The sequence below is a fragment of the Osmerus mordax genome, chromosome 21 (genome assembly GCF_038355195.1).
Source record: "Osmerus mordax isolate fOsmMor3 chromosome 21, fOsmMor3.pri, whole genome shotgun sequence".
Taxonomy (NCBI): domain Eukaryota; kingdom Metazoa; phylum Chordata; class Actinopteri; order Osmeriformes; family Osmeridae; genus Osmerus; species Osmerus mordax.
The window spans coordinates 730,488-744,782 of NC_090070.1; the positions used below are offsets into that span (position 1 = coordinate 730,488).

General features: G+C 40.0%; 1 protein-coding gene across 1 annotated transcript; it reads left to right on the forward strand.

The window, feature by feature from the left end:
• The first annotated feature begins 8,030 nt into the window (after window positions 1-8,030).
• Window positions 8,031-12,830, forward strand: LOC136965154 (uncharacterized). The gene is made up of 21 exons (XM_067259191.1): window positions 8,031-8,096; window positions 8,167-8,243; window positions 8,325-8,420; window positions 8,489-8,613; window positions 8,692-8,835; window positions 8,941-9,039; window positions 9,126-9,290; window positions 9,356-9,452; window positions 9,531-9,748; window positions 9,829-9,985; window positions 10,074-10,282; window positions 10,362-10,479; window positions 10,567-10,766; window positions 10,847-10,958; window positions 11,025-11,194; window positions 11,689-11,774; window positions 11,854-11,984; window positions 12,058-12,247; window positions 12,326-12,467; window positions 12,535-12,658; window positions 12,737-12,830. The coding sequence occupies exons 1-21, from the start codon at window positions 8,074-8,076 to the stop codon at window positions 12,811-12,813; spliced, it is 2,760 nt and encodes a 919-aa protein (XP_067115292.1). The 5' UTR covers window positions 8,031-8,073; the 3' UTR covers window positions 12,814-12,830.
• The last annotated feature ends 1,465 nt before the right edge of the window (window positions 12,831-14,295 follow it).

Sequence of the window (14,295 nt, forward strand, 5' to 3'; positions counted from 1 at the left end):
GCACCAACTCCTGAGGGGGCACCAAAAAATAGCCAACTGAAAAATCATCATAGTTATAATACTTATAATACCGATATTATTTTAGTATATTAATATTAGACACGTATATTACAAAACAGGCAGAACAAGAGATGTATTTAAATGCTCACAAAAAGTTACGATGGTGCCCCCCCCCCCCCCCCTTCCCTCAGTGGGCTGACGAAGTTTGACAGTAGGCTAGGTCAACTTTTCTAAAATGGGCTTAAAAAGATAACAGGAGTCAGGGGAAGGAAAAAAGAAAGAAAGAGACTGCGAGATGGTGCCCGTGCATCACTTTCAGGTAAGTTTAATCATTGTTAAATACGGGAAATGTGCTGCTAATTTAATGGTTAGCCCATGCACCTCAAACTTGCTGACGTTATTGATAATGTTAGCACACTCAAATATGTTTTAACTTATTTAGGTGCAAGTTAGATTGAGATTTTACTGTTAAACATTATCTATGCTTTTTACAAGTAACTGACGCCAGCTAGCTGTTACTTTCTTACCTCCTGTCTGACAAGATTTTACCAATTGAAAAACGGCTTGTAAAATGTTTATTTTACATAAAGCTCAAAAAACTACTTTGCGCTCAAATAAAGGCCCAAAAAATTCGCTCGCGTGCTTGCATTCTTTTTTGAAATCCGTAACTAGAATCACCCAGGGCACAGAAAATTGTTAATCCGGCCCTGACAACATGGATCTAAAAAATGTAACTTGTAATGTACTTTAAAAGTATTTTGACTGTTTTTGCTGTATAATAAAAGAAAACGTATCTTACATCCTACTCCAGAAGAAATGTATATCATTTTTTGTTTCTAAGTATACTTCTTACAAGTATATCAAAAGTGAACTATTTTTTAAGTATACTTCTTATAAGTATATCAAAAGTGAACTAAAAGTGTACTATCCATTTTTTTGTACACTTATAATATACTTTAATAGACTTTTTTTGTAAGGGTTATTATGACATTAGAAGTAAACGATTTGTGGGTGAAATTATCATTACCTGTGGTTTCAAACCAGTGTAGCTTACTGCAACGCTGTAGCCTATGCGAGACACACTACAAAAACATCTACACAGCTGTTTAGGAAGTCAAACGGCAACAGAACATGTTCGGCACTCCCCTTACTTAAATCAGAAGTCTTTCAATAGGTGAAACTATCTGACTACTAACCTGAACTTCATTGCCACAGCCTAAACTTTGTCAATCTGTTCATGAACATAATTAATTTCAGCCTAAACCATACAACGGAAAGTTAAATCGAATTCAACCAACGCAATCGCTACCAAGACCAACACAGCAGTAGTCTAGTACTGTACTGTAGTAGTACCTTTACCGGGGCAGCTTCTCCACATAGGGCTATATCGCATTTTGCGTTGTTACTGACAATGATCGCTACCAGAGAGCTTTTTATGAATGAGCGAATTTCCACTAAATAAATGTCAAGCTTATTTACGTTTTTGGGGGCATATTTTCAGTTAGCAGATGGTACTGTTTGAATCGCGATTCCATCTTCTACTGCCGGTAACGTCTTAGAATAATCTTCAAAGGGGGTTCTTTATTAATGAATGAATGCAATATGAGTAGGCTAAATGCCTGAAAATATCACGAGAAGGGAAAACTTAAAAGGACGTTTAAGTCATAGAGATTAGGGCAATTTTGACACCGGTCTGGCAAATTTATTCGTTTTGATTCAGCTATGAGGCTGCCTCTTGCAGGGGAAATGAGAAGACATCTATTTCATTCTACACTTCACTCGTATTTTGAGTTGTAAATGAGAAGCAAAAAAAAGATGCTTTTAAATCTATGTAATCTTTATAAATAATAAGTATGCATTTTTATATAAAATATACAGAAATATCCGTTGTAAAAATTTCATTAAAAAACGGACCCCTGTGCAACCGACGCAAGCAAGCACACCCTACAATTTCCCCAGAAATTGTACCCTCTCTAGTTGTCATTGTTGTGCTGGTTTACCATTGTAACCATGAGTTAAATGAGAAAAAGAGCTGGATTCTTACGACGTTAATGCATACGCAGTAAATAGCTTCTTTTAGTTAAGAATCTGCAGTGTCACTTGGCGAGGGACGCCATTCTCGTTAAGGGACGCAAGATCAGCGGCGTTTGAGGCGCCCGTAAACATTTAAATATATTAGTAAATCATATTAAATGGACATTTTTAAGTTTACTTCTTGAAATATTTACATTAATTGAAAGTGCACTTGAAAGTATTGCAAAGTATACTTTGAGGTACGTTAGGAAATATACTTCATGAACTGAAAGTGCTCGACACAGGCTACTTTACAGTATTCAAAAGTAAACTTCAAATACACTATAAGTTTACTTTAAAGTATACTAAATTACCTAAAAAGTGGGCCAATTCAGTTTACTTAGTACAAAAATAGTATATAAATAAGTACACTGCTAGTATACTTTAAGTACCATGATAACAGTATACTTTTTTATACTAAGTATACTTACAAAATAAACTTGAAGTATACTTCTTTTTTGTACGGGTGGAAATCATGATCCTGGCTTACTTCAGTCATAAGATGACCGAGGTGAAGTTAGTTTCATATTCGATATTTGACATTCGTCTCACAATCGGAAGACTCTACTTTGCAGCGTCGCGTTAGGGACCGGGTAAAAACTACCCATACAATTTTGAAAAATGATGACTTATAATATTTTAATGAATATAAAACGCGGTGTGCACATCTGCATTGCATTACATTGCAAATGTGCAGGGAAATTGATTGAATTGCTGGGTTTTTAGAGGAAGCATCACAGACTGAGCAAATGTCTGGTGTACTTCCTCAGCCTTTAATTTTTCAATTAAGTTTCAAACAAAATTATAGAAAATCACTAATGTCTGAAAATAGCTTAATCTTCACAAATCTTAATATTTTTTTCGAAATTGTGTCAACAAATCTCAAATATACACCAGATTATTCTAATAATGTAGGGCCTACTTCCACATATAATACAAAAGAAAAAATCATTGGAATTCTACATACAGCTGACGTGAGGTGAACATAATATTATTGAACAATGTGAATTTTCTGAAGAACAAAGAAATGACTCTGACACAGGCAGCAATGTGCCCCCAACAGTGCCTGATGCAGTTTCTGCTCATCAAGGTATGTCCTCTGAACATCAGTAAGATTTAAGTACTAGTGCTGTCAGTTAAACGCGTTATTAATGGCGTTAACGCAAACCCATTTTAATGGCGTTCATTTTTTTTGAGTGGATAGCGAGACGCCGAAATGGATGCCGATAAGATTCTGAATGCAAAGGTTACTTTAAAAAAGTTGCCAAATGGTTCCATTGACAAGACCAAATTGATCTGTGTGTTTTGTCGTTGTGAACTGAGCTATCATCGCAGCACGTCCAGTCTGAAATACCACTTGATGGCCAAGCACACAGCTGATGCTGTGTGCTTGGCCAATGGGAGTCAGGTGGCTGAGCGGTGAGGGAGTCGGACTAGTAATCCAAAGGTTGCCAGTTCGATTCCCGGTCATGCCAACTGACGTTGTGTCCTTGGGCAAGGCACTTCACCCTACTTGCCTCGGGGGAATGTCCCTGTACTTACTGTAAGTCGCTCTGGATAAGAGCGTCTGCTAAATGACTAAATGTAATGTGATGCGAATTCTCCGCCCCCTCGTCAAAACCAGGAAATTTTGCAATGTTGTTTTCAATTTAAAAAAAACATTTGCACTAACTAAGCAATCCAATCAACTTTACCATGTTCCCCCCGACCGATCCGGGGATCTCAGCTAGGATTGAGGCCTGCCTCACAGACATCTCCTCCTGGATGACCGAGCACCACCTCCAGCTGAACCTCGCCAAAACAGAACTTCTCATCATCCCGGCTAAACCCTCCATCTCCCACGATCTCTCAATCACCCTGGGATCTGCGACGGTGACTCCTTCATCCTCTGCCAGGAACCTTGGGATTACCATGGATGACGAGCTCTCCCTCACGGCCCACATTGCTGCGGTCTCCCGGTCGTGTAGATTCACCCTCTACAACATCCGGAAGATCAGGAGATACCTGTCTGAGCACTCCACCCAGCTGCTAGTCCAAGCACTCGTCCTCTCCAAGTTGGACTATTGCAACTCTCTGCTCGCTGGTCTCCCAGCATGTGCAACCCGCCCTCTTCAGAGGATTCAGAACGCGGCGGCCCGCCTGGTCTACAATCTACCCAGACGCTCCCATGTTACCCCGCTCCTCATCTCTCTCCACTGGCTACCTATCATGGCCCGTATCAGATTCAAGACCCTGGTATTGACCTTCCGAGCAGTGAACGGGACTGCACCCGTCTACATCAAGTCTCTCCTGCAGCCTTACACCCCCACCCGCCACCTACGGTCTTCTTCAGACAACCGCCTGGTGGTCCCACCGCTCAAGACCGCCCGGTCCCAACACAAGCTCTTCTCCTGTCTGGCCCCCCAGTGGTGGAATCAACTCCCCACCTCCATCAGAGACACTGACTGTCTCTCCACCTTCAAGAAAAGGCTCAAGACGCACTTGTTCCGGGAGTACAACGGTACTTAGGAACGGTTCGCTTGACCCGATGTTAGTTTCCTCAAGGATCACAATGACTCTTGCTTAGAGACTTGTTGCTCTTGTGGTTAGTGGTAACTGATTTAAATTTTTGGTTCTCGCTGTGATATATTGTTTTATTACTGTTGCTTGCTTTTTCCCACAGGTACACTTGCACTTATAGCTGTTCATGTTGTTTGGTTGTGACTTGTTTAACTACATGCTCTTATGGTTCTTCCCTTTGGCACTTACTTTGGTTGTTCACAATGTGTGCTTCATGTTTTGGCTACTCGCGATGTTTTTTTGGCTATCTTGTTGTTATGATCAGTGACCTATGCACTTTGTAAAGCTCTCTCTTGGAAGTCGCTTTGGATAAAAGCGTCTGCTAAATGAATAAATGTAAATGTAAATGTTGATAAGAGCATTAAAATGAGAAAAAATAATGTGACAAAAAAAACAAGGGACATTTAGAATAAAAATGTGCGATTAATTGCGATTAATCGTGAGTTAACTATGACATTAATGCGATTAATCGCAATAAAATATTCTAATCGTTTGACAGCACTAATAAAAACGTGTGATTAAATGCGGAAAGGAAAAAATCCAGACCCTTGACTCGTGCTGAAACCATGGCTTGATAGAAAGCTTGGCGTCGTTTGACCGTGCAGTTGCTATAATCCGGGGAGAAGTGAATTTTCCGACCACCGACGATGAGAGGAGATTTCCGCGCAGCCTGTAGAATCGCCTGCCTGGTTGTGTAGCGACGTACGTTGAAAATCAACGTGCGATTAGTAGTGGCATTCTTCTTTGGGCCATCACTGTAAATTTGGTGTGCTCTCATAATCTCGATCTGAACAGTTTCGGGAACCACTCAGGCAAGGAACGCGAGAGATATTGAATAGCATTAGAGCCTTCTAACTATGGAGGATTATAGGGGCCAAAACTAAATACATAAATAATTGAATGGTTAAATACTTGGATAAATAAATAATTACACCCCTAGGCTGCAGAGTGAGACGATAGAGGATCCCTTTGGATCGAAGAGAGCTTGATCGACTGGTTGAGCCTGCCTGGTGTGTAATACTGTTCATTCACCAATCAGAGGCTTTAACCCGCCCCCTGACTTTTGAGTTACAAGTTACACCGTGGATAAATGTAAGTATAAATAAATAAATGTGAACACATGAAAATGTAAATCTCTATATATATACACACAAATACATGTAACATTTATATATTTAGTGTCTCATTTAATTTGTAATTTATATATTTTGTATGTCAATTAGGCATTCAGTTATATAATTAGTTATTTATTTAAGCTTTGTGTTATATAATTATTTATTTATCCAAGTATTTAACCATTCAATTATTTATTTATTTAGTAAGTTAGTTTTGGCCCCTATAATCCTCCATATCTAACCCCTCTTTCAACCCAATGATGCGAATATTGCATCGTCGGTTTCTGTCCTCCATATCTGCTAGCTTTACCTCCAGCTCTTGAAAAGCGCGGCCATGGCTATCAAGGATACTTGAGTTGCTTTCCACGGTAGTTTTTAGATTGTCAACATCAGATCTGATAGAGCCAAGGCTTGCAGTTAGAGATGCTAGTTGTTCATGGATAGCAGTTAGCTTCTCGTCATTGTCGATCCCCACCTGTTGAATCTGAGAAAGACGCGGTTCGAAGTAGCCTTTCTGTTTCTCCAGTAATGCCTCTGCAAGGGCATCAGTATTGTAGCGTTGGGTTCTGTTTTTGTTTGCCATTCTGCTTTAATTGACTTTATTGAGTACAAAGTCGTAGAAAATCAAAGTTGGAACCATATAAAACAACTATTTGGCAGTGTTGGGCCAGGAGCTAAACTTAAAGCCGCCATCTCTGTCCAGCCGATCACGTGACTCCACGGGTTATTTATTTGAATGAAACACAGTCAGGAACATGAAATAACGTTAGCCCCATTGCCAATAAACTAAATCATCACACGTTCTGCCTATGCTAGATTCAGGCAGGATACGTTAGCATTGCTAATAACTGTTAGCGACAACATCATACTACAGCTTGCGGTTGTGATGAACATAAGGTCGGAACAGCACCTCTTTTCAGCAACAGCTTCATAGCAAATCCTGCTTTACATTGTCCCAGGTTTTCAAAACTGTCCTTGGTGAAATGGTTCGATCAAATGTGTAATTGAGGGTCGAACTGAACAGGGATCTTCTAATAGACAAACGTCACAGCCCGTCGAGTGTTTGGTTCCTTAGGAAGACTTTGAAAAGTGTCAGCATTCCCTGTACTGCATGGAACCCTGCATTTATCACCGTAGTCCATTTTCAATATGCTATGAAGTCAACCAACCAGGACAGACAGTCATCTGACTAATCAAACCGTCTTTGTGTTTAAGAGGAAAATAAACAGACTGATATTCTGTAATACTTTTTAATGATAACCTTATACAGGCTGTCAGGCTGTCACATCACAAAGGAAGGCTGTGCTTCTCTGAGCTCAGCTCTGAAGTCAACCTCCTTCCTGAGACAACTGGAGCTAAAGATCTACCAAACTGGAGGCACTGAGGTCTGTAATCATGTTAACGAGACAACTAATAGTTACACATTCAGTCACATTTGCATGTTTGATTTAGATAATGTGGTTGCTTATTGGTTACATTGAAACTGCATGTCAGGAATGAGATACAACCATGAGGATTTTATAGAAATGTGGGGGGGAGATATTGTTCCTTTGACAATTGAAAATATGTTTTTCAATTACTTAATATCAATAATTATATTTATGAAGTTGTTTTTCTTTTTCTGATTAACATGAATATAACAATGGATAACTAATTGCTACTATCACTGTAATATACTATGCTGCAATTTACACTGAAACAAATGCACTTTTAAATGAACATAAATACATTTTTGACTAATTGCTATGCTCAAATAATTTCATAGTTATAGAATCCTCTTGCATGGGCCAACTGGTAAGGCTTGTGTAGCTCTGCTGTAATCCAGTGATGTAGACCAAGACAAGTTTTGAGTGCTACTGTAATGTCTCAAAAGGTAAAGGTTACAGTACTACCCTCCTATAGTACGTTAGACAAAGGATGCCCTTACAGTGCGTCTAAATATAACACTTGGTTGCATTTCACATGGTTCAAAACTGGACCTCCATACATTGGACCTACCTTGGTCCCTCGTTTTCTTAATTCCTGTTCTCCTGTTGTCTCCTTTCAGATAATCATATTTCTGGGTAGTATATTATTTCTGGGTAGTAGTCGAAAATGAAGAGGAATCGGAAAAGGTTTTGGATGTGTCAGTCCTCTAATAGTTAACTACAAAATCAGGGTTTCTAATTGCTAATGATCATCACCTGTATGACTTGAACTGCTGCCAGAATAAAGTGTTGGTGAGTCACAGTACCAATCAGTGTGGTGAATTTTGTGTGATGCAGTGTTGGTATTTCTGACTAGAGCTCTATCTCTTACAAGCAACTTGCTCTGTCTCTAATTTGATATGATGCATGCATTTGAATATCTGTAAGTAACTTTAAAACTACCTTTATTTTTTCTACAAAGAATATATCTTACATATTTTGTACTTTCTTAGCACAACATGGCTTGTGATGCTAGCTGTTGCAGTTTCTGGTCAGAAAGAGACAGGTTTAAGTCAAACTTCACAAACAAGTAAGGGTCTATTTTAAGAAGCTGCACACTTATCACATACACCATGGTGGCTATATCTGTATCTAACCCAACAATCTTCAGACAGTGGTTTGCGGTCCAATTGTCTTGGAAATGTCATGCGGCTGAGTTTGGATAAGTCTCTGGCTGTTGCGAATCTTCTTGAAGTTGATGCTATCAGTAAGTAGCTTGCGTTTTATAGTGTGGTTCTCTTTTGAGAGCTTCACCCCTGTATGCTATTCTTTCAGATGGCACTGATGTCATACCGCTTACACCCAGACTGGCTGCACAGTGTGGATACAGCATGGAGTCTGACCCATGGGGAAACATTAAAATATATTCCTCCTTGTTTGGCTGTTATGCTGGAAGCAAGGTAATTTTAAATCTTCCCTCTAGCCATTTTGCTTTGACTAAATGAATTTTAAAGCTGATCCAGATTTGGGTTTTATAGGAGGCTGGTACATTCAGCCTTGGACTGAATCTCAGAATGTCAGGAGATCTTAAGTTGGATGAGGCTACTTATGTTGTGACAAAAACATGCAACTATCGTTCATTGGCCACACGGCACATTCTCTGTGACAGGAACTATATAGAGGTGGGTCATATCAAGGTTTCAAATCTAATTAGGCTACTTAAAACATCTGCATCAATGAATAAGTGTCACCATTTTCAGTCTCCAGTGTATGTCCCTGTCTTTCAGGTGTCAACCCAGTTGTTCAAGCCTCAGATTGCAAAGAACATACCGAGTCATGATGATGACTTCCCAGATGATGCTGGGCAGGATTCATTCAAATATTATGTACATTATTATTATTATTATTATTATTATTATTATTATTTATTTTTTACACTTATGTGCAGTTAACATTTCTCCCCATACTGCAGGCCAGTGCCTCACCAAATGACATCTGGAAGTTGATGTTCTTTACTCCTGAACCAAAAGTCATGCTGCTCAATGAGGCTAAGGCGGCTGGCTATGGTGTCAAGTCTACAGAGCATCGCTTGGTGCTGCGAAGTCCCTTCAACTCAGCAGAGACTTACATAGAGAATGTTAGTAACTGTCCACAGCAATTGGTTCCTGCAATTGTTATCCATCTAAATATTTATTCCATTAGGTGGCTGGGGTTCCCATGGAAGTCTTTAGTGTTAGCACTTACTATGTACCCATTCATGGCTTGAATATTGTGGAATCTGATGCTGCCTGTCCTACTGGTTAGTGTTCTTCTTAATATACATGTTAAGTACAAAATTCACCTTTTTGTCAATACTGACAGTTTGAGTCTTTCACAGGTGGCTTGATTTTCACTGACAAGACTATCATTTGGCATGTACCCCGCCGCATCACACCTGTAATCAAGGGTGCCATTAAGATATTAAAGATGTACATGGGCATTGATGGACAGAGACTGGACAAATACCAGATGTCTGCCAGAAAATACACCTTGTCATCCACAGAATTTCACATCGTCATTGAGCTCCCAATAGGAACACCTGATGGGTACTACAAGGTTGGTCAGTGTACTCTTTTAATTCAGCCTATTGCAAGGTTTTGCTTGTCATTCAGTCATTCGCTTTCACTGTACTGCAGAGTCTTGCCCCAGATGATCAGTATCACATCACCTTTACCATTGAGCCCATGTTGGAACTGGTGTGGCGTGAAGAGAGTACTCAAACTGACACAAAATATAAGGTCCTCTTTCCTATTACAACTCCCCCGATGTCCTGGCCTACTCGGTTCACAGGCAGTGAGTCTGGATAATTGATATCTTAAATTTAGGCTTTCTGTTTATGACGTCAACATGTACATTTGAAATCCTTTTTGATACATTTCAGATGCAGTTCCTGAGGAGAGGTTATTTGAAATCCTCTTGGGTACTTTTCTCCCTGATGTGGAGCTGATCAACATCACCTTCAACACTGGGGTCTTTTCTGTGGCAGAGTGCAACTCGAAAGGGTTCGATGTTAAAGAGCACAGATTTCTGAATGGCTCAAAGTCTTTCTACCTGAAAGTGCCCTTCTTTGAGGATGCAGTCCTTGTGCATGTATGGCCAAGTCATTTGAAGTTGATCTAAAGGGTGGTCTTGTTTGCTCTTCTGAGTGGTCTCTTCCCAATATATGCAGAATCCTGAACCTTTGTTTACAACCTACATCCTGCCTATGACCTTTGGACTGCTCATCCTGCCTGAAGAAACTCCATTCTCCCATGTAGCCAAGGCAGAGGTCTCTTTGCAGGATGTTGGTGAGAAATTCACACTCCTTCAGCTTTTATGTTGACAAGGCCAATGTGCTTACTGCATTCATGGTTTTGTTGACTTGTCTCCTTCAGTTCTCCCTGCGATTACTGGTACATGTGACCCGGGGTACTTCTATGTCACTGTTGGGTATGGAAGCCAAGGCCACATCTTTAGAACCATGATTCGCGAGAGGGAACTCACCAGTAAGCTGGGTGAGACGTATGGGCTAATAAGCAACAGCACTCACTTCAGTTTTGTGGTGCCGTACCGGAGTGCCGACTCCATATTTGAGGTACAGTGAACTTTCTGCCTTGATATTAACGCATAATTCCTGCTAGATATTGCTATTACAACATCATCTTGCTTTTACAGATGGTTATGTCTACTTCAGTCAGAGCCAGAATTGATTTGGAGCTGGTGGCCTCCAATAACTTGAAGCTTAATGACTTCTCGTTGTCCTGCAGCTTTCCCTTGACCACAACTGGTATGTTCCAAGTTCATCAAAAACCCTTCAATGATGGATAGTTATTAACTCTTTGTTCTTTTGTAGAGTGTTACTCTAATGGCACAATGACTGCCTTGGCTATGAAGGTGGAGTCTGTTCCCAATATGATCCTCAGTCATCTGACCCTGAGAGATGATTCCTGTACACCGAACTATAGCAACAACCACTTTGCTTACTTTTCCTTCGGCGTGAACAGTTGTGGAACCACAAGAATGGTAAAATGGCTAAGGGGTTATTTATAATGGACTTGATGACTGCTGGGAATACATTTACATTTATTCATTTAGCAGACACTTTTATCCAAAGCAACTTCCAAGAGAGCTTTACAAAGTGCATAGGTCACTGATCATAACAACAAGATAGCCAAAAAACATCGAGTAGCCAAAACATGAAGCACACATTGTGAACAACCAAAGTAAGTGCCAAAGGGAAGAACCATAAGAGCATGTAGTTAAACAACATGAACTGCTATAAGTGCACCTGTGGAAAAAAAGCAAGCAACAGTAATAAAAACAATATATCACAGCGAGAACAAAAATTTCAAACAGTTACCACTAACCACAAGAGCAACAAGTCTCTAAGCAAGAGTCATTGTGATCCTTGAGGAAACTAACATCGGGTCAAGCAAACCATTCCTAAGTACCGTTGTACTCACGGAACAAGTGCGTCTTGAGCCTTTTCTTGAAGGGAATAACTCCTTTATTTTCAGATGCTTGGCAACATGATGGTGTATGAGAACGACATTTCCTTGGATCTCAAATACACCAGCAAGTATCCTGATGTGGCATATTACAAGTAAGGATGCCTCATACTGATTTGTTTTGGGTGGGTGCGTATCCTATGTTGCAGAAGTCACTGCTGTAAAACTTTCTAGGCAAACAGTTTCCTGCTACTATCTGGTCAATGTCACCGAGACCATGGCGTTCCGTACCCGGCCAAGGGTAAAGGATCCATCAGCTGACATTGGAGTGGGATATTTGATTGTCCAAATGAGATTGGCTCAGGGTAATGGAACATAAGGGTTTCCTTAAGGGTTGCCTTCTGTAGACCCCTGTCTGATTACTTGTCTACTTTTCAGATGAGTCATATAAGCTATTTTATCAAGTGGAGGACTACCCAGTGGCTAAGTATTTGAGACAACCCCTGTACTTTGAGGTTGCATTAATGCAATTCATGGACCTAAAAATGGAGCTCGTCTTGGAGAACTGCTGGGCAACCCAACACGAAGACAGGAGCTCTCTTCCTAGATGGAACCTCATTGTTGACAGGCAATTCCTAAATTTAAAATTCAGAATTGAGTCCTAATCGTGTCTTGGGATTCCTTAGTGACTGTCTTTTCCTTTCAGCTGTGCGAACCTTGATGACCCCTACTCGACAGTTTTCCATCCTGTGGAGTCTGACTCAAGGGTTAACATCCCTGCTCATGTGAAGCGCTTTTCTGTCAACATGTTCACCTTCGTTACAGATGAGGTGGTTCTGAAAGAAAACGTAAGAAACCTTATTTGAGGCCTTACTTGCAACTAGATGTTTTGGTAATTTTGTTTTATCCCTGTAGATTTTTGTACATTGCAATGCTGTTCTTTGCGACTCCAACAATCCATCTTACGGAGTATGTAATGGCCAGTGCGTGAACCCTACAAAGACTGGTGCCAAAACATCCCGGACAGCTGATGTTAAAGGTGATGTGAAGTGGATGGAGGGAAAGGGATGGATGACTGAGAACCACTGAAACGTTAACCCCATGTTTCTTGTTCCAGGGTCCAGAAATATCGACTACCAGGTGCAAGGTGAACAACTTTCATCAGGACCTATTCTACTCTTTGAACCTGAATAAAATTAAGTTTGAATTTGTATCAGAAGTATTTTCTGACTTTACATTTCACTTCTGGACAGATGTACTGTGTAATGGCTATGGAAGACTTGGGCTGCATCCCAAAACCCATACTATGTTCCTGTTCAGTAGTATGTGAGTTAGAATGCTATTCTGACCACAACCCATTGTACAGCCAAGGGGCATCAAACATGGACAAGCCAGGGGCACAACCCTGTCTTTAGTGCAAGACAATTATGAATAGTATCTACTGAATGCACTGCGGCCAGTTGTTCAAAAGTTTAATCTGGATCAGAATGATCTTGATTTTAAATCATTTTACATTTGTACTGCTTTTTCAAATTAACATTGGATTGGATCACCCTGATCCAGATAAGAATTAAGATTACCCAACTTGGATTCCCAGTGTTGTAAATTGGACTAGAAAAATGTAGGCCAATGTAGTAGGCTAGCCAAGTGAAGAACAGGTTCAATAGCCAGCATGGGGGTCACTTGAGTGTTTTGATGTGAAGACACAGAAAACATCAAAAAACTGATAATTAGATTGTCATAAGGCAGGCCGGAAGAATTCACAACACGGGAAAAGGGTTCACTTTGTTCATTAGATGAGCTTGGATCATGTGACCTTCCACTGCAGTGGTCAGCATGAGTAAGGAGCAGGGTTCACAACCGTCCTTATATACAATGAATGGACAAGTTCAAAGAGAATGCACAGAGTTGTTTCCTTGCATGGTCAACACATGGATAGAGTAAAACAGGTGATGACAACTCATGTAAGCCCTGTTTATACAATTTCCTCCGTATTGTCTCCCAAGAGTCAGGACATAGAACTATGTTCTATATGGGTACTGTAAGGTGCCTTGCTATATGACCTCTTCACCTCACCAAGAGACTGCATATCAGTCCTCCCTTTTATATTTTTGTAAATTGAATTATTCAATTTGCAACATGTGAAATCTCTGTACAAATGTCTGATAAGCATGCACCTTGTACAATATTTATTTTGAATCAACCTGGATTCCCATCATAATTATCAATGGTGCTTGAGTTATCAGTCACATGTAACTTATACACGCTAGATAAGATAACAGCGTCTTCTAAATGACTAAATGACACGCATAACCAAACATCTCACTCCACACTTGACAAAGAATGAGTAAAAGATCATGTGACTAATTTACTCTACACTTCACAATCAGACAATCACTCGGTCAAAACCTTTTTTATGATAAGGATAAAATCCCAAGTGTTATCATTTGCGTAACAATAATAAAATAGAGAGGGTAAAATTTCTGGGGAAATTGGAGGGTGTGCTTGCTTGCGTCGGTTGCACAGGGGTCCGTTTTTTAATGACATTTTTACAACTGATATTTCTGTATATTGTATATAAAAATGCATAGGACCTACTTATTATTTATAAAGATTACATAGATTTAAAAGCATCTATTTTTTGCTGCTCATTTACAACTCAAAATACGAGTGAAG

Coding starts and splice junctions, on each gene's coding strand:
- LOC136965154 (XM_067259191.1), top strand. CDS start 8,074: ATGATGCATGCATTTGAATATCT. Junction 10,767..10,846: donor GTGCCGACTCCATATTTGAG/GTACAGTGAACT, acceptor TTGCTTTTACAG/ATGGTTATGTCTACTTCAGT. Junction 12,468..12,534: donor AGGTGGTTCTGAAAGAAAAC/GTAAGAAACCTT, acceptor TTATCCCTGTAG/ATTTTTGTACATTGCAATGC.